The sequence below is a fragment of the Rutilus rutilus genome (assembly GCF_951802725.1).
Source record: "Rutilus rutilus genome assembly, chromosome: 10".
NCBI classification, from domain to species: domain Eukaryota; kingdom Metazoa; phylum Chordata; class Actinopteri; order Cypriniformes; family Leuciscidae; genus Rutilus; species Rutilus rutilus.
Genome location: NC_140215.1, coordinates 1,082,501 through 1,110,000, shown reverse-complemented (window position 1 = coordinate 1,110,000; position 27,500 = coordinate 1,082,501). Strand labels below are relative to the sequence as shown.

Sequence of the window (27,500 nt, the reverse complement as noted above, 5' to 3'; positions counted from 1 at the left end):
ATAAATAAATAAAAATTAATTAATTATATTAATCTAAATTTTTTTGCTATAGAGATTTTTCCTCCTGTATCTCGGTATTTTATCAACTAGAATTTTTTTCTAAAGTTGACTAAGTTCAAAACTAAATAATAATAATAATAAAAAAATATTCAAAATTTTGTAGTTTTTTGCTATAAAGTTTAAGATATTTTTCATCCTGAATCTCGCTGTTTTATCAATTTGTCTTTTTTTATTTGACTAAATAAAATTGTAAATTAATAATAATATTTAAATTATTCTAAATTTTGTAGTCTGTGCTATAATTTTTTTTCTTGCTGTTTTATCTACTAGTCATTTTTCTAAATTAGACTAAATTTAAAATGTAAATAAATACAAATACAAAAAAATATTCTACATTTTTCTAGTTTCAAGATATTTTGTTTATTTTACAATTTTATGATTTTTGTATTTTTTACAATAAGTTATAATAAATAATAAATAAAATGATTGTAAATTTTCTAGTTTGATCTATGAAATGTTCAACTCTATCAAGTAGTCATTTTTCTAAATTAGACTAAATAAAAAAATAGAAAATAAATGAAATAATTCTAAATTTTCTAGTTTGATCTATGAAATGTTCAACTCTATCAAGCAGTCATATTTCTAAATTAGACTAAATTAAAAAAATAATAAATGAATTTTTTTATAGTTTCAAGATATTTTGTCATGCTGTTTCATCAACTAGTCATTCAGAAAAACCACCAGCTAGCTCAAACATGTATATCTGCACATCCCCCAAGTTGTGACGAGCTGTTCTTTAGAAGTTTAAAGCAGAAGTGAGATTAGTTCAGGCTGACCTGATGCTTTGAGGCTGGCAGAATAAAAACGCTGAGGCACAGAACGAGTCAGCAAGAAACACACACCACCTCAGAATCTCATTACTCGCTCAGACTGACACACAGCACAAACATCCTCGTCATCCTCAGTAAAGCATCACAGCCTACGGAGCCAGATCAGTCTCAATCATTTATGCAAAAAACAGGATTCTCACAGGCGTAGCCAATTTCACATGCATGAAACCACATTTACGTACACAAAAAAACAATTCACGTGCGTGAAATAAAATTATATATTCATAAAATACATTTCACACAATTCGTATATGCACAAAAACCTTTGAATGTTTAAAATGTACGAGTTTATCCTTGAATGTGAAAGTGCAAATCGTCATTCACGTGTGGATCGCCTTGGATTTGTATGTGTGTGTGTGTGTGTGTTTTTGAGACTTTCCTGGCAGCGCTCTCCTCCTACACAGATCAGTCGTACTCTTTAGCCAATCAGATTTAAGCTTATCAATCGATCAATCATCATCATGTGAGGGCGTGTCTACCTTCATGTTACGTCATCAGCTTTCGACCACGTAAGTTCATGGCTGCGCAGAGTATGTGCAGTTGATCGGTTCGTTCATTCGTACATTTTAAACATTAGAAAGTTTTTGTGCACAGTTGTGTATCTATGAATTGTGTTTTGCATTTGTGAAATGTATTTTATGAATATATAATTTTATTTTGTGCATGTGAATTGCCTTTTGTGAATATATATTTATTTCACGCACGTAAAACAAATTTGTGTCCACGTGAATTTGGTTTCATGCATGTGAAATTGGCTTCTCACGTGTGAATCATGTTTTTTGCATGAATTTTAATTTAAAGTCCCCCTGTGCTGAAAATCCAGAGTCGTAGATGTTGTGTAGATGTTGTGTAGATGTTTTGAGTGTTACCTGTTGTCTTCTTCCAGTAGATGCGCACCTGTAGTTGTCTGTGTTTGTAATACGGTGTGCTGATGTTGTGTAGATGTTGTGTAGGTGTTGTGTAGATGTTGTGTAGGTGTTGTGTAGATGTTGTGTGTGTTACCTGTTCTGTTCTTCCAGTAGATGCGCACCTGTAGTTGTCCGTCTTTGTAATACGGTGTGCTGATGTTGTGTAGATGTTGTGTAGATGTTGTGTAGGTGTTGTGTAGATGTTGTGTGTGTTACCTGTTCTCTTCTTCCAGTAGATGCGGACCTGCAGTTGTCCGTCTTTGTAATACGGTGTGCTGATGTTGTGTAGATGTGTAGATGTTGTGTAGGTGTTGTGTAGATGTTGTGTGTGTTACCTGTTCTCTTCTTCCAGTAGATGCGCACCTGTAGTTGTCCGTCTTTGTAATACGGTGTGCTGATGTTGTGTAGATGTGTAGATGTTGTGTAGGTGTTGTGTAGATGTTGTGTGTGTTACCTGTTCTCTTCTTCCAGTAGATGCGCACCTGTAGTTGTCCGTCTTTGTAATACGGTGTGCTGATGTTGTGTAGATGTTGTGTAGGTGTTGTGTAGATGTTGTGTGTGTTACCTGTTCTCTTCTTCCAGTAGATGCGCACCTGTAGTTGTCCGTCTTTGTAATACGGTGTGCTGATGTTGTGTAGATGTTGTGTAGGTGTTGTGTAGATATTGTGTGTGTTACCTGTTCTCTTCTTCCAGTAGATGCGCACCTGTAGTTGTCCGTCTTTGTAATACGGTGTGCTGATGTTGTGTAGATGTTGTGTAGGTGTTGTGTAGATGTTGTGTGTGTTACCTGTTCTCTTCTTCCAGTAGATGCACACCTGTAGTTGTCCGTCTTTGTAATACGGTGTTCTAATGTTGTGTAGATGTTGTGTAGATGTTGTGTAGATGTTGTGTGTGTTACCTGTTCTCTTCTTCCAGTAGATGCGCACCTGTAGTTGTCCGTCTTTGTAATACGGTGTGCCGACTCCCAGAGCGCTCGAGGGTTTCTTCACCAACACTTTCCTCACTTTAGAAACTGCCTCTAAATCAACATTAAACAGTCAAATCTTAACATGGATCCAGCATTACTCAAGAATATGAAAACAGTCGGTGCATACTAATGAAACATACTCATTTCTGTGAATCAGTTCAATCGATTCGTATGAACTGTTATATTGGTGGACATATATATGAAACACATGTATACACATGTATATGAAAGTGATTAAATATGAAAATATGATTCACCCTTGGGGATGCACAGATATAAAAAATGTGTCCGATACCGATAATTCTTTATAGTTGAAAGCCGATAACCGATATATTGGCCGATAAATCTAAATCCACATTTTTGTCATTTTTGAGAGCCTGATTACAAAAACAAAAGTCTCGTCATTAAAATCCATGTCCCAAACACACAATTATGATGATGTTCTCATTATAATGTTATGAAGCCGATATGACGGACTTGCGCTGCATCTATTTTCCTTTTTGAAGTGATTCCAATCATATCTCAATCAATTCAGAACCATCATGATGAACATCTGAAGAGTCTCAGCTGAAGGAAATAATACATTATTTATCAGCTTTAATATATCGGCCACATTCTCTTATCGGGCGCCGTTAACGATAGGGATAATCCACTGCTAGCTGTACATTAAACGATTTTAATGCACGACACGAGGGCATTATAGAGATTAAATATATTAAACTGACTTGGAACTACCTGTGCATTAATAGGTTTTATTACACACCTTCCAGCCAATCAGAGTCGAGTATTCAGACAGACTATGGTATAAATCATAAAGGGCCAGAGATCTTTGCAATGATGATGATGATGATGATGATGAAGGCGAGTTGTGTCGTACTTGACTGATTGTGTTGTTGAGTGTCGATGTGAACGAAGGCTTTTCCACTCTTCAGTCGGTGTTGACCCCAGTACGAGACGGCCTGGACCTCCACTGAGTAACTGCAGTTCGACTGAAGCCCGTCCAGATCCATCGAGCTCTCGGCCTGGAACACACACACTCGTTAAACTCACACACACACTCATTAAACTCACACACACACACTCGTTTACATCAGTTCATCAGCCGTATCACTGAACACAGATCCATCGAGCTCTCGGCCTGAAACACACACACTCGTTAAACTCACACACACACTCATTAAACTCACACACACACTCGTTTACATCAGTTCATCAGCCGTATCACTGAACACAGATCCATCGAGCTTTCGGCCTGAAACACACACACTCGTTAAACTCACACACACACTCGTTTACATCAGTAAAGTACTCATTCATTAAACTCACACACTCACTCATTAAACTCACACACTCACTCGTTAAACTCACACACACACTCGTTTACATCAGTTCATCAGTTCATCAGCCGTATCACTGAAGCCCGTCCAGATCTGTGATTTTTGTGTTAACTTCTTCTATTTATGTGGGTTTTGGCTCCTGCTATCCTAAATGACATAATAACACAATGAATAATCTCCGAACAGACATTGCTCTTTAGTGTAAGTGTGTGTTTCTGTGTTTCTGACGTGAAGACTTTATCATGGAAGCATATCCCGAGCTCAGCGTGAGCGCGAACGCCACAATAATCTGGTTTATTAGGAACACATGTGAAGCGATGAGAGTTTCCACGTCTCAGCTGATCACTGCATTCCTGCATCAGCGTGAGCTTGATCGGTTCAGTTATTAACGGGTTAGTTTGGGCATTCCTGCATCAGCGGGTCACTAACTCAGACAGATCGTGTGTCGGGACATTACGAACACACTCGCTGTCGGGTTTGTTTGGAGACTGTGGGAGTTTCACAGTCAACAGCTTTACTGAGCTTCAGTGTGTCATCAGGTCAGTTCTACAGGCTTCTGCTTTATTTAAACACTTTTCTGTTTCTACTTTAGTAGAAACTTGGGTGACTTTTGTGGGACTAGTTATATGAACATAGAACAATCGTGGACATGATTAGAAAAGGCTAAGTGGATCAGCACTGGAAATAAATGGGAAATACAGAGCAAATTTTGGGGGGTACAATCTACAAATCGATGCAGTTTTTGATAATGTCTAAATATATATTCAAATGCAAAACCAAATAAAAGCAAGTAATTATGTCTGAAAATACTTGTCAAACATGTCAAGTTGCGGTTGTGATGGGCAGTCCAGTTCTTTTCGGCCAAATGGTTCTTTTGGACTGTTTGTTTCAATGAACCGATTCACTAAACTGCAAAAATTTTACTTGAAATAAAAAAAAAATTCTTACGAGACGCTGCGTAGCTTAAGGCGCAGTGGGAACGCCCTCTGGGTGTGCCGATTGTCTGAAGCCCATATAGAATCACGCCAATTCACCACTCTTACGTCGTCATATTATATTGGGGCGCACGCCATCGACGGCCAGAATGGGGCTACAAGTAGGAGACGGGATTCGCTCTCCCTCACCCTGGACAGAACCGCCTGGATCAATTTGACAGGCAGGAATGCATAAAGTTTCTGCATCGGCCATGGGTGGCCGAATGCATCTATTCCCAACGGTGCCGGGGGGCTCAGGGAGAACCAAAGTGGGCATTGGGACGACTCCTGAGATGCAAAGAGGTCCACTTCCGCTTTTCCGAACACGTCCCAAATCAGGGCTACTGTTTGACGGTTCAGCATCCACTCCCCCGACCTGAGCTTCTGCCTCGACAGAAAATCCGCTGCGAGGTTCAAGATCCCGGGGACATGGACTGGCCTCAGTGAAAGGAACTTGTCCTGAGCCCACAGGAGGAGTTGGTGTGCATGCCTGTCTAGGATGCGCGACTGTGAGCCCCCCAGCCGGTTTACATGGGACACTACCGCTATATTGTCTGTTCTGACAATGACATGGTGCCCTTCGAGAAAAGGGAGAAAGTGTAGAAGGGCCAGGGAAACAGCTCTCAGCTCCAAGCTGCTTATGTGCCAAGAGAGAGTCTCCCCAGTCCAGACCCTGCATGCCGGCCTGCCCTCGAAAACCATGCCCCAGCCGGTCAGAGAGACATCCATCGTAATCATTTGGCGATGGAAAACAGCGCCCATGCTGACCATTTTCTGAAGGAAGAGGGGGTCCCGCCAGACTGAAAGGGCACGGGAGCAACTGCGCGACACCTTCAACAGGCGAAGAGCCAGTCCTGTCGACCAGGCCCCTGAGAGCTTCATCCACCACAGAAAAGGTCTCATGTGGAGCAACCCTAGGGGTAGCACAGGGGAGGCTGTGGCCATGAGACCCAGAAGCCTGCGGCAAGTGCCCACAGAAACACGATGGCCGACCCTGAAGTGGGCCAAACATGTCACGAGACTGGAAATCCGGGCAGGAGCCAAACGGGCCTACATCAGAACGGAATCCAGGCGAACCCCTAAGAAAACTGTGCGTTGAGCTGGGGTGAGAACACTCTTTAACCTCAAGCCGAGAGACTGAATGTGACGAAGGACAATGTCCCTGTGGTGGGTCACCAATTCCCTGGAGCGAGCTAAAAGGAGCCAATCGTCCAGGTAGTTGAGTATACGAATGCCCTGGAGCCGCAACGGGGCAAGAGAAGCATTCATTCACGTCCTCGGCGCTAGAGCGAGACCAAAGGGAAGGACCCTGTACTGGTAAGCCTTTCCTCCAAAGGCGAATCTAAAGAACCTCCTGTGTCGCCGTTCAACTTGAATATGGAAATATGCATCCTTCAGGTCTACTGTCACGAACCAGTCCCCTGCACGAATTTGAGATATGATAGCTTTCAGTGTCAACCTCTTGAATTTCCCTTTGTAAAGGGAGAAATTCATCCGGCGGAGGTCTAGTATAGGTCGCAGACCGCCGCCCTTCTTCGGGACCAGGAAGTAACGGCTGAAGAAGCCTTGCTCGACTTCCTTTGAAGGAACCTCTTCTATCGCTCCCTTGAGGAGTAGGGACGAAATCTCCTGCTGTAGTACAGAAGCCTCTGAGGCGCTGTTGACTACAGTCGGAAAAACCCTGTTGAAGCAAGGGGGGTTGCGACAGAACTGAAGCGTGTAGCCAAGCCGAACTGTGCGGAGGATCCAAGGCGATACCCCTGGCAGACGTCTCCATTCTTGAAAGAAATGTGATAGAGGAAGCAGAGTGTTGCAATGCCAAGGACATACCTGTGTTAGGGTGTCGAGCTGAATCTTGTGGGGCGGCGTGGTCGGCCGTGAAGGAGAGCACCTTGCGTCCTGATACGCAGTGAGAGGTACCACTGCCTGGATCGGTATCGCAGGGTCTGCCTGTTCTTGAAGAAAACTGACTGTCTCCGAGGATGCGAGCGGCAGGTATCAAACACATCAGGGGCGAGGGGAGAAAGCTAAACGCGTCTCCTTCCTCCCGCGCCGGAAGGTTTGAACGAAGTTGAACAGAAACTGCACTTCGAAACACGCTGGGCGGCGAAAGTGGCAGAGTTGGATAAGGAGAGCAAGTGAGAGGTGGGCAGAAACGCTTGCGCGGTCTGTCCCAACCTCGAAAATCAGGGAAAGCTTTTTCTGACCTGAGAGTCAGGAGCGATTTGAGGGAGCTGGAGCGGAAGGTTTGTTAGACCACTTCAGCTCAAGACGCCTATGAGGTTGCTGGCGGGGAAGTGGGCGACCACGGGCTCCCCAAACCATAGCTGGTGGGGGATGAGCTGGGTCACATTTACATTTACATTTACATTTAGTCATTTAGCAGACGCTTTTATCCAAAGAGACTTACAAATTAGGACTAAATTAAGCGAGTCATCATGAAGAGGCAAAAACAACAACAACGCAAGAAGTGCTCAAAATACGAAGTTCAGGCATTATTCAGAGTAGCATAAGCCCGGGTCACTCCTCCTAGTGGTGATCTCCTTCCTGTGAAAGGGAGGTTCTCTGGGTTGAGATGGGGAGGAGTTAGACGACTCCCTAACCCTCCTGGGCATAAATTGCCTGAAGGCGGCCGACTGGGATTTTGCGGCCCTGAACTTGTCAACCACAGTGTTGACCGCCTCCCTGAACAGTCCAGACTGAGAAACTGAGGCATCCAGGAGGAAAACCTTCTCCTAGTCACGGATCTCTGCCACAGGTGGCGCACTGCAGCAACCATGCCCACCATAGACCGACCTATAGCACACGCGGTGTGCTTGGTGGCTCTTAAGGCCAGATCCGTGGCCTTACGAAGCTCCTTGACAGCTTCCGGCGTTAGGCCAGTGCCCTCGTCCATCTCCTTTAGAACATCCGCCTGGTAGGCTTGGAGGATGGCCATAGTGTGAAGGGCCATGCCTGCCTGACCAGCTGCCATGTAGGACTTTCCGATAAGGGCGGAAGTAGTCCTGTATGGTTTAGAGGGAAGGAGTGGGCGAGATTTCCACGATGGGGCCGACGACGGAGAAAGGTGAGTAGCCAGCGTGTCCTCGACCGCTGGGATGGCGGAATAGCCCTGCTCCACAGAACCAACGAGGTTGGTGAAGTCAGCGGCTGCCGCATTAATCAAACGTGCGGAAAAAGGCTGCTTCCAGGATCTGGAGATCTCATTATGCAGATCACTGAAAAAGGGCAGCTTTCTCCGCTCCGGCCTAGAACTAGGGCCACTTAAAAATCTTTCATTGAGTTTAGACCACTGTGACTCGCAGGGCTCGTCGGCCCAGTCAATAGCGAGCTTCTCTGTAGCGCACGAAAGCACATCAATAAGCTCCGTGTAGGCCACGCATCCTGGCCGCTAGGCGGAAGAACGGCATCAACTAAAACAGGCCGAAATCCTCAGAGTCGGACGCTGCAGCTTAAATCACATCCTCCAGTCCGAAAGAAACCGTCTCACGCGCTTCCGGGCTAGGGCATAAATAATCATGAGAAAACTCGACTGGCAGGACGCCGCGTGTGTGCTCGGGAGAGAAAGGGCGAGGCCCGTCTGCTCGTACTCCATACCATCGAGCTCTACATCCGAACCCCAGCTCGTGAATCCCCGCGAGGCCTCAGTGGTCTCGGGAGCGCGACGAGAGGGGGGCGGATGACTCCTTCTCAAAAACCACGAGCCTAGAGCGGAGGGTTTTGAGAAGTGGATTGTCACAAAATGTACATTTTGACAAACCTAGAACAGCCTCGCGCGCATGCGGAAAACCCAAACATTTAACGCACTTACTGTGAGGGTCTTCACTCGCAATAAAGCAAGCGCATGGTGGCAGGCAACGACGAAACTCCATGGCACTTTACCGCAAGGAGAACTGAGTTCCACTATTCGCAGTCGCTGAAGTGCAGATGAAGAATGCTGATGCTAAAATATTTGGGCCAGGAAAACCGAGAACGAAGGGCTAGAATGGCCGCTTCATGAAGGCAGAGAAATCCGAGGAGCAGATGGCGCGCACGCCAATATAATATGACGACGTAATATGACGCGCCATCAGCCAATGAATTGCTGTGATTCTATATGGGCTTCAGACAATCAGCACACCCAGAGGGCGTTCCCACTGCGTCTTAAGCTACGCAGCGTTGAGTGAACCTATGAAAGAGAACCTCCATTACCCCGTCGATGGTCTTCCTCCTCTTTCTCCGGGACGGCACCGGGGATTTTCCCGGGACGCTGCAGGTCCAGAAGACTCGGAAGTGATGAACAGGAACATCGGATTCTGCCGGAAGAGTCCAGTCGAGTCGAACCTTCATCAGACCGTCAGGACCCAGCGTGAGGTTTGAGGCTCTCAGTCCCGCAGGGGTCGGAGGAGGAGACGGGTCTAAACACACACACACACAAACACACACACAGCTCTATTAGATGGGGTCGGAGGAGGAGACAGGTCTAAACACACACACATACACACACAAACACACACACACACACACACACACAAACACACACAAACACACACACACACACACACACACACACACACACACAGAGCTCTGTTAGATGGGGTCGGAAGAGGAGACGGGTCTAAACACACACATACACACACAAACACACACACACAAACACACAAAAAACACACACACACACACACAAACACACACACACAAACACACAAAAAACACACACACACACACACACACACACACACACACACACACACACACACAGAGCTCTGTTAGATGGGGTTGGAGGAGGAGATGGGTTTGAACACACACACACAAAAACGCACACACACACACATGGGGTCGGAGGAGGAGACGGGTCTGAACACACACACACACACACACACACACACACAAAAACACGCACACAAAAACACGCGCACACACACACACACACACAGAGCTCTGTTAGATGGGGTCAGAGGAGGAGACGGGTCTGAACAAACACACACAAATACTCACACTCACACACATACACACAAACACACACACACACACACGCAGGTTTGCACTTGAGAATATGTGCAAGAATTCTAGGACTTTTAGTTGTCAGTGGCAAAAAAAAATTCAATTGTAATATTTAATAAAGTTAATAAAGTTTATTAAAGTTGAATAAAGTTTTGAATCTAACATTCATATTTTATTTAAGTTTCATTTAAATGAACAAAAAATATTTTTGAATAGTTCTGGTTTTAGTTAAACTAATAACTGCAGGTAAATTGAGAAATTGTGTTAATTTACTTTTAATTAATTATAAATTTTTGTCTTTTTGATAAATGGAATTATTTGGCTGATTTATATTTTATTTACTTATATATATTTGTATCTAATATTTAATAAATTGTAAATTTTTCCATCTAATATTTATATTTCAGATTTATTTCGATTTACAAAACTTATTTTTAATAGTTCTAGTTGATAATAACAACACTACACTTCATGGTATGTTTTATTTTTTTACATATATAATGTTATAATTTTTTTATTATATTATATAATATAATATATTAATATAATTAGATAAATGATATGTTTGTCTTTGTGGTAATGAAATAATTTGGCTGTTTAATATTTTTTTTTATCTAATTATATTTTGGATTTAATATTATAATAATATATATGTATATTTGAAGAGGTGAATTTATCTGTAATCTCAACACAAGTTTAAACACAGTGAGTTTTTGAGCAGATCTGAGATGCTCTGACTGAATGTGATTCGAATAACTCATTCTTTCTACAATACTCGCTGAATGAATAATAAATAGATGAATAAATCATGACGGATGACAGGACAGAGCACTGATTGAAGATGTTAAACAGTACATGAGAAGGCAAGGCCCCCAGATCCTGCTGGGAACTCACTACTTATAAGTTTGTAGGTCATAATTACGGTGTGATGTGTGTCCGTGTGATTACAGTTGGAATAAACACGGATGGATTATGATCCTGTGAGGCCACACACACCAGATGATGTTTAAATAACAAGAAATTACCCGGCCGTATGAGAAATAACCTCAGAATTGCAATTTGCTAAATAAATGTTTACAAGAATGAACACACAGAGTAAAATTCAGCTTTGATCACAGGAATAAATTACACTCTACCATATATTTACATAGAAAACAGCTGTTTTAAATTGTAATAATATTTCACAATTTTTACTGTTTTTTTTAAACCGATAAACAGTCTCACTGCCACAGCATTTATGAACAGTAAGAGCGGAGTTACAGAAACCCACAGAGCAACAGGAGTCAGTTATTAAAGGAAAGGGGTCAAACATGGACAAACTCGGCCGATGGGTTGCATTTTCAAATTACATTTTTAACCCAGCTTTCCAGTCCAGTCCAGTTTGGGTTTGTCCATATTTGACCCAAAATGGTGTTAAAACAACCCAGAATCAACGGAGAAGTGAATTTTAACTCGTTTTTTTACAAAGCATTGGTTTCACTCGTCTAATAAAATGCATTTATGAACCGATTTTGAATGTGAATGATCATTTTTCCTAGAATCGGGGAAAAGTGAATGTTAACGCCCATGCAAACAAATAAAAAGGACATGATATTTGTCTCATAAATGGAGGCTCTGTGAACGATGGGCGGCTCTGTCATAAAACTCTTGAAATATTCCTTTAATAAAGTCTTTTATGAGATATTTCTACAAGGCAGTGTTTGCACTCGTCTAATAAACAGCATTTATGAATGTAAATGATCATATTTCACTCTAAAAAATGCTGGGTTGTTTCAACCCAAATTTTGGGTCAAATATGGACAAACTCAGCCGTTGGGTTACATTTTCAAATTACATTTTTAACCCAAAATTTGCGTTTGTCTATATTTGACCCGAAATTGGGTTAAAACAATCCAGCATTTATTAGAGTGTATAGAATCACGGGAGAAGTGAATTTTAACTCGTTTTTTTTACAAGGCAGTGTTTTCACTCGTCTAATAAAATGCATTTATGAACTGATTTTGAATATAAATGATAATTTTTCCTAGAATCACTGGAGACGTGAATTTTAACGCCCAAGCAAACAAATAAAAAGGACACGTTATTCGTCTCATTTAAGCTTTTCACATCAGGCCTAAATGGGGCTCTGTGAACGACGGTCGTAAAACTCTTGAAATATTCCTTTAATAAAGTCTTTTATGAGGTATTTCTACAAGGCAGTGTTTGCACTCGTCTAATAAACTGCATTTATGAACGTAAATGATCATATTTCCTACACTCTAAAAAATGCTGGGTTGTTTCAACCCAAATTTTGGGTCAAATATGGACAAACTCAGCCGTTGGGTTAAATGTTTAAATTACATTTTTAACCCAACATTTGGGTTTCTCTATATTTGACCCAAAATTGGGTTTTATGAGGTTTTATTAAAAAGTCTTTTATGAGGTATTTCTACAAGGGATTGTTTTCACTCGTCTATAAACAGCATTTATGAACCGATTTTGAAGGTATATTAGAATTTTTCCTAAAATCACAGGAGAAGTGAATTATATATATATATATATATATTAAAAAAATTCACTTCTCCCGTGATATATATATATATTTTATTTTATCAAATAAAAAGGACACGTTATTTGTCTAATTGAAGCTTTTCTAAATCAGGTCTACATGGAGGCTCGTGTTTTTACAAGGCAGTGTTTTCACTCGTCTAATAAAACACATTTATGAACTGATTTTGGATGTAAATTATCATTTTTCCAACAGAATCACAGGAGAAGTGAATTTTAACGCCCATGCTAACAATAATTTTTTATTTTTTTTTAAATCAAATAAAAAGGACATGTTATTGGGCTTATTTAAGCTCTTCTAAATCAGGCCTAAATGTCAGCTCTGTTGTAAAACTCTAGTCTAAAACGGGCTGTTGGAGCAGAAGAGCAGAAGAGCAGAAGATGAAAGGCTTCCACCTGCCGGCTCCGTAAATCCCGTGGGATCGCAGCTGTCCGAGGCCACCCGGGAAGACTCACCTCGGGAAGATCGGAAGTGTTTGCTGGGAGCCGTGAACCCGCGAGTGCCGTGAACATTGACCGACGCCACACGAAACTGGTACCACCTGACCGGCCTCACGTCGCTCAGCACGACCCGCTCTTCAGCAACCTGAGGGCACAGAGGGTTAGAGATCACGGACAGGGGTCACGGACAGGGGTCACGGGGTCACGGACGTGCGCCTCGGAACACGAGTCTGGAATCGGAGCTATTTTAAAACACGAAAGAGAACGAGACATTTGTGCACATCTCTTTATTTAACATGCTTTTGTTTAAAAATATTTTCTATCTCAGTGTTTCTGTCTTGTGTCTTAAATCGAGATTTACTGGAGAAGAAGCAAAATGGCTGAAGATATTAAGACTTGTTTTCTGAATTTATTTTAAAAAATTAGGTGCGTTTTTGCTTAAAACATGAACAAATATCTGCCAATGGAGTCTGAAAAATAATCTTGTTTTCACTTTGAATAAAGATTTTATTTTTTTGACCCCATTGGCAGATTTTTTGTTCTTGTTTTAAGCACAAACTCACTTCATTTTGATATTTTTTTCAGAAAACAAGACAGTAATTTTACTTCTCCAGTAAATGTATCTTGATTTAGGATTTTTTTATATATTTGTGCTGGAAAACAAGACAGGAATATGGACTAAGAAAATAGTTTTTTGCAGTAAATCATTCTGAAAATGTGATTTTGACTCCTTGAATCAAAAGCAAATCCAATTGGGAGACACTTAAAAGTTTCCCATGTCTTTCAGTAAATCTATTCAAGTTGTCACATTTATTTCTATAGCACTTTATACAATAGATTGCTTCACAAAAGTAAAAATTCAACAGTTATGAACTAATAAAGCTCTACAATACAGAGGATAATAGTGTCACTATTCAGCTCAGCCTAATTCAGTTCAACAACTGTCGATGTTGCAAAGTCTATTATGAAATTAATTCAATTTCAGCGATAAAGCAGACGATAGTGTCGTTATTCAGCTCAATTCAAGATATCATCAAATAGTATCAGTGCAGTCAAATCGATAACATTACTAAATATTAATTGTCTTTTTAAAGGTGTGTGTGGAGGCATGTCTCGACAGGTAAGAGTATAGGCTACATTCAACAAAGGTCCAAAATATTAGAAATACTTTTAGCTGTTTTGCTATGTGTCATAAGTACGCAATTGAGTATTTAACACACAAACATAAGCATCTCGCTTATAATACATAACGCTGTGTGTGTCTACAAGGAGTGCAACGGTTCAATAGCTCACGGTTCGGTTCGTATCGCGGTTTTAGGCTCACGGTTTCAGGGAAAAAAGGACTACTGTCAAATAAAAATAAAGAAAATAAGAAGAAATAATCAAACTACAAGCAACAGCACAAATAAATACAATAGAGCAAAAATACTAATAAAATAAACAGTGCTTTTCAGGTAGGTCTAACACCAGTTTTCAGGTACAGAATTTGAATAAAGTAATCAAATGTAAAATAACATTGCATATTTGACTGTATAAATTAAAGATTATTCCTTATTAAAGTTAATTCAATCCAGAGCTGTGAGTGAGTTCTTGTCTTTTGTTGTTTGATTAACATTGAAAACACAGAGAGCAGGAATATTAGGCTGCTGTCCCTTTAAGACATAATGCACTGATCCAATACACTGACACTGATACACATGCGTTGTCTTTCTGGACCGTATAAGTTCACTTAAGGCATAACACATTATGTCTGATACAATACTCATCAAGACGGACATGTTGACATCATTTGTCCATTCAAGCGCAAGACTTGAAAGAGAACTCAATATTTGCGCGCTGTCTGAGACACACACACACACACACACACAAGCTGTTGTAGCTCCGCCCCCTGTGCCGGGAGCAGCAGCTCATTTGCATTTAAAGGGACAGTCACAAAAACGGCATGTTTTTACTCACCCTCAAAAAGTGACAATTTTAACATGCTATATAAAAATATCTGTGGGGTATTTTGAGCTAAAACTTCACACACACACTCTGGGGACATCAGAGACTTACATCTTGTGAAAAGGGCATTATACCACCCCTTTAAACTTGCATGACTGGTACATTAGTGGTGAAAGGACAGACCTGTGCCACATCCAGCCACTGGGTGGCGTCGTCTTCGCTGGGGTGGATGCCGAAGTTCCAGCGCCGCTGCAACACGTAAAGCACCGGCTCCACCGAGACGTTGAACCGCGACGACCAGCGAACCTCCAGTTTTCCCGACGGATGCTCCCAAAACACCAGCTCCTTCCGCGGCTTCAGAGGAGATCCTGCGAGAAACAACAACACACACTCAAATAACACTCAATAACAACCTAAATATTTCTTTCAAAATGTGCACATACAGTCAAACCAAAATGTATTCATACACCTTTCTCACATTATAACAGTTTATTCGCTATAGTTTAGAAAATGGTAATAAAATATGAGCAGAACTCAGTTGATATCTGACTGGTTTTGTCCGTCCTTCTGTTAGACTGTCTCACACATGAATTATGTTGAATATCTGTCAGCTGTTAAATTTAACTACACAATTAGATAATACCAGTTTAGCTCAACCAATCACCAAGCAATGCTTCATTGTGTTCAGTCTGTGTGTAAAAAGAGCATTAGCAATTAAAGAAGAAACACATCAGCAAAACATGATCAGCTCAAAGTGTCCGAATCATTTCTGGTCCCACGTTTTTATAAATGTCACTGGTAGTCACTGTATGAAGAATATTTGGGTATAATATGTCACAGTTTACTTTATTTTGCTCTCCTTACTTACATACAAATGTATCAAAAATTATATCTAGTGTCTGAATAATTTTTGATCCAAATAAAAAGAGAAAATAATCCAATATTTTATTTTTAATGTATTTAATTCACTGGATTAGACAAAAAAAAAAAAAAAAAGACATTATCACACGATTCTTTAAAATATAAAATTGTTTAATTGAATATGCAATTGTTCAAAATAACTCATAATAAAATTATGATATAACGACACAACGAACCTCCCATCTGCTGGAGACTTTAACCCTCAAAGACATTAGAAAGTCTTCCATATGTAATAAATGAAAGATTTATGAAGTACAAAGCTTTGAGAGAGGAGCCAAATGTTCTGCTCGATTGGTCACAGCTGTGATGAAGAACGAGGAAGATCTTACACACACTCCATCAATCAGCTCTACGTCTTCATCGCCCACAGGAACGGGTTATTAGAGTTCACTACAACTAAACCCATCAAACGCATTTCAAGTGTTACTTCAAAGAAAATACATAAATAAAAATTAAATATTAGGTTTTTTTTTTTACGTTTTTGTCATTTTTATTAGTTTATTTTTAAATATGACAAATTAGGATAAATTTTTGGCTTTAGTTCTCATTTATTACCAGTTATTTAAACTTACTTTGCTTAGTAGATACGTTTTCCATCTAATATTTAATCTTTTATTTTATTTATTATTTCACTTTTCAGGGATATTAACGTTAACTTAATTTCATCTTGATCTGAACTTATTTCATTTCATCTAGTTGGCACAGAAACATTTCTCATTTTCTTTTAGTTTAACGATGTACTAAATTACTAAAACAACTAAAACTGAAATAAAATGAATAAAACTATACAGATATTTAAAAAAATGTAAAGCATAAGCAAAAAAACAAAAAAATTACTAAAACTAAATTAAAATGAAAAAAATTTGAATGTTAATAAAAACTATAATAGTATCAGTATCAGTAATATTTATATTTTATTTTACTTTGTGTTATTTCATTTTTCATGGGTTGTAATGTACTACATAGACATTTAAAAAATACTACAAAAATACTATAAAAAGCAAAAACTAACAAAAATGACTAAAACTAACTAAAATTCAAACGAAAAAATTTAATCTAAATGCTAATAAAAAATCTAGTAGTATCTGTAATATTTATATTTAATTTTAATACATTTATTACTTCACTTTTCAGGGATGTAATAGTTAACTAAAACTAAAACCACCAAAAATATTTGTATTACTTGAAGTAAAATAAACTTTAACTGACTTATTTTAAACATTTTCTTTTTCTTTTAGTTTTACTTGATGTACTAAAACTGAAATAAAATCTATAAAGACATTTAAAAAATATATATATTTTCTTATAAATATATCACAAAAAAGCAAAACTAAGCAATTTGAAAATATAAAACTATAATAGTATCAGTAATATTTATATTTTATTTGATGTGTTATTTCAATTTTCAGGGTTATTATAATTAACTAAATAGACATTTAAAAAAATATATAAATTTAAAAAATATATATAAAAAGCAAAAACTAAAAAATAAAATAAAATAAAAAAAACTAATTCAAAATATTAATTAAAACTATAATAGAATCTCAATGATGCTAAAATATCAGTGGAAGAGGATAATCTTAATAGCAATAAAATGTTGTCCTCAACATCTTGACTGCATTAAACTCAGGATGGAGAAACACAACATGGATGAAGAAGCTGAAGGCCTGAAACCCTGGATCTCAGTGATGTTGAAGAGGCTGAACAGCATCTGTACTGGATTGAGCTGCGGTTTCACATCTACAGCACGTGTGTGTGACGTCTGATCCCAGATCCCACAGACTAACCGCTCCGCACACACACTCCTGCACTCGCTCCGACTGAGATTCACCCGTAACCACACATGAAACCTCCACAGGTGCACGTCAGATCCTTCCAAACACACACGCAGACGCTTCATTCCTGAATCCATTCCCAGGGAATGCATGAACTAAAGAAATGCAGAACTTGAATGCAATGATAAAAGTTTGTGGAGCCGAAAATAAAACCGTCAACGGTGTTGTGTTTCTCCACTTTGACCTCCACACGAAAACAGCAGAGGGAGATTTTACTACATTTATGCATATACGTAGATTTACATGTGCATTTGGCATACTCTTTTATCCAAAGTGCATGTTGCTTGTCTTGTCTCTTGTCATGATTAGCATGTTGCTTTGTCTGTTTCTAGCATGATTAACATGTTGCTTTAGCATGTTGCTTTGTCTGTTTCTAGCATGATTAGCATGTTGCTTGTCTGTTTGTTGCTTGTCTGTTTCTAGCATGATTAGCATGTTGCGAACGGATGGAGGTTAAACACTCAGCAAGAGTTCATGTTTGAAAATATTCATCCCTTCAATGAAAGTCTATGGGTCTATTCTTTGTAAAAAAAGTCTATTTTTTGTAGTTTTGATTATCTGATTAACGAAAACAGTAGAATCGGATAGAACAGAAACAGAAACCAGAGTCTGAGGGCCACAACTAGAACGGTTTGGGCCGCAGTATTTTATAATGTTGGTCTATGAAGAAGAAGAAGAAGCAGCAGCTGAAACAGTAGATCAGTTTAAGTGAGGGATCATGTAGATCCAGCCGTTTGTTATCTCAGAATAAACCCGACAGGATCAGGTCTTCATCAACCTGAAGGGGTTTATTCTGAGATAACACACACTCACACACACACACACACACACACACACACACACACACACACACACACACACTCACACACACTCACACACACTCACACACATAAAGGGGTTTATTCTGAGATAACACACACACACACACACACACACACACACACACCTGAAGGGGTTTATTCTGAGATAACACACACTCACACACACACACACTCACACTCACACACACACACCTGAAGGGGTTTATTCTGAGATAACACACACACACACACACACACACACACACACACACACACTCACACACACACACCTGAAGGGGTTTATTCTGAGATAACACACACACACACACACACACAGACACACACACACACACACCTGAAGGGGTTTATTCTGAGATAACACACACACACTCTCTCACACACACACACACACACCTGAAAGGGTTTATTCTGAGATAACACACACACACACACACACACACACACACACACACCTGAAGGGGTTTATTCTGAGATAACAACCGGCTGGATCTACATTATCCCACTTATTACACAGCATTTCAACACATTCATAATTATGGAGATCAGAGATATTAATATTTCAGATTAAACTGTTTTAAAATTGTTCCTGTTTGAATCTTATAATCCAACAGTGTATAAAACAATAGACACAAAATGGCCGCCGCCGCGTTTGTATGAAACAGGAGAGAGCGAGTCCACGATACTGGATGGCATAATTAACTCTACACTAAATATTGATTCGACTGAGTTTTAATATTTAATGAGCTCACCAAACGCAAAACTTCCACGAAGAAAACCCGTTCCTAGCGAGTGTGTAGCGAGTGTGTAGCGAGTGTGTAGCAAGTGTGTAGCGAGTGTATAGCGAGAGTGTAGCGAGTGTGTAGCGAGAGTGTAGCGAGAGTGTAGCGAGTGTGTAGCGAGTGTGTAGTGAGTGTATAGCGAGTGTGTAGCGAGTGTGTAGCGAGTGTATAGCGAGTGTGTAGCGAGTGTATAGCGAGTGTGTAGCGAGTGTATAGCGAGAGTGTAGCGAGTGTGTAGCGAGTGTATAGCGAGAGTGTAGCGAGTGTGTAGCGAGTGTGTAGTGAGTGTATAGCGAGTGTGTTGCGCTGCTGACTCCAGTGATCCGGATGAGCCGGTGTTTCTGTTGTTATCTGGGAATAATACACCGCTGGATGGAGCGATCGACCAATCAGAATCAAGTATTCCACAGAGCCGTGTAGTAATCAGTGTTAATATGTTTCTGAAGCCGAGAGACTCGCGGGGTTACAGCCGCACCTGAGGAACATCTGAGAGCGATCGAGAACACGAGAAACACTCAGCGCTCCATCGAGCCTGTTAATGGTTTCCAGCATCTTCACCAGAGCGACGACACACAGAAATAATCATAAATAATCACGCCTCTGACACCAGAGGATCAGCCTGATTGGGTTTGGATTTCAATAAAAGGCTTTATGACTTTCTGCAAATGAGGGGGAACCAGTAAATCTGACATTAATAACGATCGTGCAACACAAACCGGAACGCTTCGCTTGCTTTCAGAGGTCACGTTTCATCTTATTGTGCAAGTATGATTAAAAAAAATTAAGTAAAAATAGTGAAATATTATTATAATGTAAATCATCTGTTTTCTATGTGAATATACAGTAAAGTGTAATTTATTCCTGTGATCAAAGCTGAATGTTCAGCATTATTACTCCAGTCTTCAGTGTCACATGATCCTTCAGAAATCACTCTAATATGAGGATTTGATGCTCAACTATTATTATTGGTCCTCAATTATTAATAATAGCTCTTATTATCAATGTTGAAAATGTTTTTGCTGATTAATATATTTGTAGAAATCGTAATACATTCTTCTTTGATTAATAGAAAGTTCAAAAGAACAACATTTGAAATAGAATCTTCTGTAACAATAATAATAATATATATATATATATATATATAATGATTCTGAAAATGTAGCTATTGCATTTGAATAAATTAAATTGTACAATATATTCACATTGAAATCAACTGTTTTACATTGTAAGAGATGCACTTTTATGATGGACAGATGCACTTTTATGATGGACAGACGCACTTTTATGATGGATAGATGCACTTTTATGATGGACAGATGCACTTTTATGACGGATAGATGCACTTTTATGATGGACAGATGCACTTTTATGATGGACAGATGCACTTTTATGATGGATAGATGCACTTTTATGATGGATGGAGGCACTTTTATGATGGATAGATGCACTTTTATGATGGATAGATGCACTTTTATCATGGATAGATGTACTTTTATCATGGATAGATGCACTTTTATGATGGATAGATGCACTTTTATCATGGATAGATGCACTTTTATGATGGATAGATGCACTTTTATGATGGATAGATGCACTTTTATGATGGATGGAGGCACTTTTATCATGGATAGATGCACTTTTATCATGGATAGATGCACTTTTATGATGGATGGAGGCACATTTATCATGGATAGATGCACTTTTATGATGGATAGATGCACTTTTATGATGGATAGATGCACTTTTATCATGGATAGATGCACTTTTATCATGGATAGATGCACTTTTATGATGGATAGATGCACTTTTATGACGGATAGATGCACTTTTATCATGGATAGATGCACTTTAATGATGGATAGATGCACTTTTATGATGGATAGATGCACTTTTATCATGGATAGATGCACTTTTATGATGGATGGATGCACTTTTATGATGGATAGATGCACTTTTATCATAGATAGATGCAGTTTTATGATGGATAGATGCACTTTTATGATGGATGGAGGCACTTTTATGATGGATGGATGCAGTTTTATCATGGATAGATGCACTTTTATGATGGATAGATGCACTTTTATGATGGATGCACTTTTATGATGGATGGATGCACTTTTATGATGGATAGATGCACTTTTATGATGGATGGATGGATGGATGCACTTTTATGATGGACAGATGCACTTTTATGATGGACGGATGCACTTTTATGATGGATAGATGCACTTTTATCATGGATAGATGCACTTTTATGATGATGGAGGCACTTTTATGATGGACAGATGCACTTTTATGATGGATAGATGCACTTTTATGATGGATAGATGCACTTTTATCATGGATAGATGCACTTTTATGATGGATAGATGCACTTTTATCATGGATAGATGCACTTTTATGATGGATAGATGCACTTTTATGATGGATGGATGCAGTTTTATCATGGATAGATGCACTTTTATGATGGATAGATGCACTTTTATGATGGATAGATGCACTTTTATCATGGATAGATGCACTTTTATCATGGATAGATGCACTTTTATGATGGATAGATGCACTTTTATGACGGATAGATGCACTTTTATCATGGATAGATGCACTTTTATCATGGATAGATGCACTTTTATGATGGATAGATGCACTTTTATGATGGATGGATGCAGTTTTATCATGGATAGATGCACTTTTATCATGGATAGATGCACTTTTATCATGGATAGATGCACTTTTATGATGGATAGATGCACTTTTATGACGGATAGATGCACTTTTATCATGGATAGATGCACTTTTATGATGGATAGATGCACTTTTATCATGGATAGATGCACTTTTATGATGGATAGATGCACTTTTATGATGGATAGATGCACTTTTATCATGGATAGATGCACTTTTATCATGGATAGATGCACTTTTATGATGGATAGATGCACTTTTATGACGGATAGATGCACTTTTATCATGGATAGATGCACTTTTATCATGGATAGATGTACTTTTATGATGATGGAGGCACTTTTATGATGGATAGATGCACTTTTATGATGGATAGATGCACTTTTATCATGGATAGATGCACTTTTATCATGGATAGATGCACTTTTATGATGGATAGATGCACTTTTATCATGGATGGATGCAGTTTTATCATGGATAGATGCACTTTTATCATGGATAGATGCACTTTTATGACGGATAGATGCACTTTTATGACGGATAGATGCACTTTTATCATGGATAGATGCACTTTTATGATGGATAGATGCACTTTTATCATGGATAGATGCACTTTTATGATGGATGGAGGCACTTTTATGATGGACAGATGCACTTTTATGATGGATAGATGCACTTTTATGATGGATAGATGCACTTTTATCATGGATAGATGCACTTTTATGATGGATGGTGGCACTTTTATGATCGATAGATGCACTTATCATAGATAGATGCAGTTTTATGATGGATAGATGCACTTTTATGATGGATAGATGCACTTTTATGATGGATGGAGGCACTTTTATGATGGATGGATGCAGTTTTATCATGGATAGATGCACTTTTATGATGGATAGATGCACTTTTATCATGGATGCACTTTTATGATGGATGGATGCACTTTTATGATGGATAGATGCACTTTTATGATGGATGGATGGATGGATGCAATTTTATGATGGATGGATGCACTTTTATGATGGATAGATGCACTTTTATGACGGATGGATGCACTTTTATGATGGATATATGCACTTTTATGATGGATATTATGCACTTTTATGATGGATAGATGCACTTTTATGATGGATAGATGCAATTTTATGGACTTCAAAACAAAAACAGAAACGGCCATTATAAAGCTTGGAAGAGCCAGGACATTTATTAATATAACTCAGATTGTATTCGTCTGAAAGAAGAATGTCATATACACCTAGGATGACTTGAGGGCGAGTAAATCATGGGCTGATTTTCATTTTTGGGTGAACTATCCCTTTAAAATGCAAGCACGGTTAATGCAATGCATATTTTTTTCAATTAGTGCAATTCAACAAGCTTTTTTGTTTCAAAAACATTTGCCATTATTTGACTTCCACACTAGCGCTGGGAAAGAGTGTGTACCTCTATAGAGGTTCTTGGGGATCTGGCAGGTGTGTCCGCATCCATTGGGACAGCATTTCTTTGTAGTGGTGCACTCGTTGTCTTCTTCACAGCTCTCCACACAAGCCGCTGCGAATCCACTGGCTCGATCCGGTGCCGGACACTCGCCCTGCTTCTGCGACTCCACAGAACGCAAGAACTCGCAGCTCGTCAGACACTCGTAGTGCTTCTTCGGGAACTGAGTCTGAAATCAGAAGCAGAGCAACACGATTAAACTAACTGACTTTTGACTTTTCTAACTGTAGTTAGTGTGTAATGTTGCTGTTTGAGCATAAACAACATCTGCAAAGTTACGACGCTCAAAGTTCAGAGCAAAGGGAGATATTTACTTTTAAAGAAATGGCTTTATAGGACTACAACAAACGGCTGGTAGAGACTACACCACATTCCTCCCAGGTTAGTGACATCACCAACCCTAGAATTTACATAAACCCCGCCCCCAGGAACGTCACTTATACATTATCATGACAGAATATGCTAATCAATGACTAGAAGATAACTACACATAAGCTACATAAATTCATCAACTATCCATTCAGAAATGTTGTATTCTACATGTTGTCACTTCTTCTAGAGTCTCTCCATCTTTGTCTGACTCCGGTTTGAACATAAAAGACTAAAAGTTTTAGATATTTTCAGTGTGTGTCTGCGTGAGGTAATCGGAGCTGCTAACACACAAGCTCTTGAAGCTCCACCCTCTGTGCCGGGAGCAGCAGCTCATTTGCATTTAAAGGGACAGACACAAAAACGGTGTGTTTTGGGTCACCCTCAAAAAGTGACAACTTTAACATGCTATATAAAAATATCTGTGGGGTATTTAGAGCTAAAGCTTCACACACACACTCTGGGGACATCAGAGACTTATTTTACATCTTGTGAAAAGGGAATTATACCACCCCTTTAAACACGGATTAAAAGAGCAATAGTTTAGCGCAGGGGAAACGTCTCGTCTCGTACCTCACACAAGTCCTGACACTGGTTCTCCTTCAGGTCCCATGATGCCCTGCAAGGCTCCAGACACTGCAAGAGAAAAGCAAAGAAGAGATTAGCACATCATGAAGAAACGTGAACCACAGATGCTTTAGGCAGACCAGGGTTTTTCAGACGCGTTTGTGCGTTGATGAAACACTGAAGATTATAACTAATTCAATGATATAAATACAAAAATAAATACATTTTAAATTAAAACAATCAAAGTAAAACACTATCATATAAATTAATTCATAAATAATATATAATTGAACAACACAAAAATAAAGTAGTTTCTTATAATTAAATTACAAAAACATAAAATTAAACAAATAATAATGAAAAAAACTTTCTAATGATTAATTAAATAATAAAAATACAAAATGTTATATATAAATGTAAAAACAAATATAAATAAAAATAAAAACACTTACTAATAATAAAATGTTAAAAAGTAAATTAAACAAATAATTTTACAATAAAAAACATACTAATCATTTATGAAATATCAAAATAATTTTTTAATAAAATAAATAATTAACAAATATTTTTTCAATATTTTTAACATATATTTTTAATTATTTTAAAATAATTTAAAAATAAGAACAATCAAAATAAAACTTACTAAATCATAAAAAATGCTAAATTAATATAAATAAATTTTAAAACGAAAAAAAATCTAAATAAAATACTTACTACTTAAATAATAAAAATATAAAATTTAAACAAATAATTAATGCAATCAAAATAAAACACTAATAATTAATTAGAAATATAATAAATTAAACAAATAATTTTCAAATAAAAACAAAATAAAACACTTCCTAATAATTAAATAACTAATAAAAAAATATAAAGATAAATAATTTAAAAAGTAAAGGCAATCATTGATAATGATTTGGATAATAAAAACATATTTAAAATAATAATATGACTTCAGATGAAGATGATCAACAGTGTCTAACAGAAGAAAAGCATGTAAATCATTCAGTCATCCTGAAACCCAATATACTCCTCAACTCATTCCTCACACACACACACACACACACACGCACACACACACTCACTCACTCCCAAACCACACCAGCAGTGCCAACACAAAGAGTCTTCAACTTCAATCTGCTCACGGATCACTTACGCTTTACACACTGACTAAACATCAGCGCAAACTTCGGACTTTCAATTGCATGAAAGAAATGACACAAACTCTGAATGAACACGCAGCAATGCTGCATCTCTCTAAATGTCATAAGCATTTGTTAACAAACAAGTATTCATTACTTCAATGAGCTCATTGTTTCTGCATTAAATTATCACATTGTTTAAATTAATAAATTTTTATCTAACTGTGATTTGTTATATGTACATTTCTGAAATACATAATCCTCTGATCACAGATCACTGTAAACTAATGTGGACTCGTGCACTTTCTGTAAAGCTGCTTTGAACATGTGTATTGTGAAAAGCGCTATACAAATACATGTGAATTTAATTTAATTTAATTGCAAGTTTATATCTAACAAGTCAAAATAGAGAGATATAAATGTAGTTAATTGCAGAGAAAAAGTCTATTAAAAAAAGTTAAATAAGCTTCCATAGTGCAAAACACCAAACCAGTCCCGGCTCTTACATGCAGGATAAACCAGTGCAAACACACACACACACACACACACACACACACACACACAGAAGTGATGCTGTGAGAAGTGCTGAGTAAGTGCGCTGACCCGTTTATGGGATTTTAATTAGCTCATTAGCGGCGCTGTCGTTATTCTGCTATTGGCAGGCAAACGTTTATCTGCTGTTAAATAGAGTGTGAGGACTGAAATCAAACATGAGCGAACGATGCGGTTTGGCTTCGCATTCACACACACCGAATCTGACATCATTAATAACAGAGCAGGACGAGCGACACGCTAACAGGCTAACAGGCTAACAGGCTAACAGGGGTTATGACTGCGAAACCAGCATCACAACACGCATTACATCTCATCCTTATTTAATCAACAAACATTCATGCGTTTTCTGCCAAAATAAAAGCTCTATGGTTTAGTGTTTGAAAATGAAGATATTAAGATATTATTAGTAATTTTACTGGTGTACTGTAAAATAATAATACTTAGCATTATATTAATGTTTAAAAATTAAGAAATTATGACAGCCAAAAATATTAGTATTAGTAATTTTACTGGTGTACTGTGAAATAAGGTAATAATAATAATAATAATAATAATAAGTATTATTATTATATTAATGTTTAAAAATGTGGAAACTGTGACAGCGATAAATAGTAGTATTAGTAATTTTACTGTTGTACTGTAAAATAATAATTATAATCATAGTAATAATAATTACGACAACCATAGTAGTATTAGTAATTTTACTGTTTAACTGTAAAATAATAATAATAATAATAATAATAATAATAACAATTATTATTATTATTATTATTATTATTATATTAATGTCTAAAAATGAAGAAACTACGACAGCCAAAAATATTAGTCCTAGTAATTTTACTGTTGTACAGTAAAATGAAATAATAATTATTATATTATATTTTTTACTTAAAAAACAGCTTTTTTATTTCACAGTGAAATATTACAACATTTAGTATTTTTATCTAATCATAATAATAATAATAATAATAACAATAATTATAATAAAATAAAAACAACAACAATAATACAAATAATTATTATTTGTATTATTATTATTAGTCAAATTGATATTTAATGACAAAATCTTTAGCCACATTGTGCAGCCCTTTATGCAAACCTAGAGCTTTTCATTTCAAATCACAATTTTTATCAGAGAAAAAATTCCCCCCAAATCAAGCAGATTTTTCCTGACTGACTCTATTTAGATTGAACTGATTCATTGTAAAGACTCAATTCTAATGTTTTGATCTACATAAGACGGATTTCTAGTGATTCTCGAACATAACCAGATAAACGTACATTTACTATAGAAACATCTTCAGTTTTTCCATGATTTGCACAACAAGATAAAGAGAA

At 38.0% G+C, this 27,500-nt stretch overlaps 1 protein-coding gene across 1 annotated transcript in view; it reads right to left on the bottom strand.

Annotated features, from left to right (window-relative positions):
• anos1 (anosmin 1) overlaps nt 1-27,500 on the bottom strand; it is a 67,084-nt gene that overhangs the window by 11,095 nt on the left and 28,489 nt on the right. The window contains exons 3-9 of the mRNA XM_084421688.1: nt 24,472-24,534; nt 23,476-23,698; nt 15,175-15,359; nt 13,063-13,192; nt 9,268-9,473; nt 3,643-3,787; nt 2,697-2,816 (exon numbers count right to left, since the gene is read on the bottom strand). Coding sequence (XP_084277814.1) covers nt 2,697-2,816; nt 3,643-3,787; nt 9,268-9,473; nt 13,063-13,192; nt 15,175-15,359; nt 23,476-23,698; nt 24,472-24,534 — 1,072 coding nt within the window. The remainder of the gene's footprint in view (nt 1-2,696; nt 2,817-3,642; nt 3,788-9,267; nt 9,474-13,062; nt 13,193-15,174; nt 15,360-23,475; nt 23,699-24,471; nt 24,535-27,500) is intronic.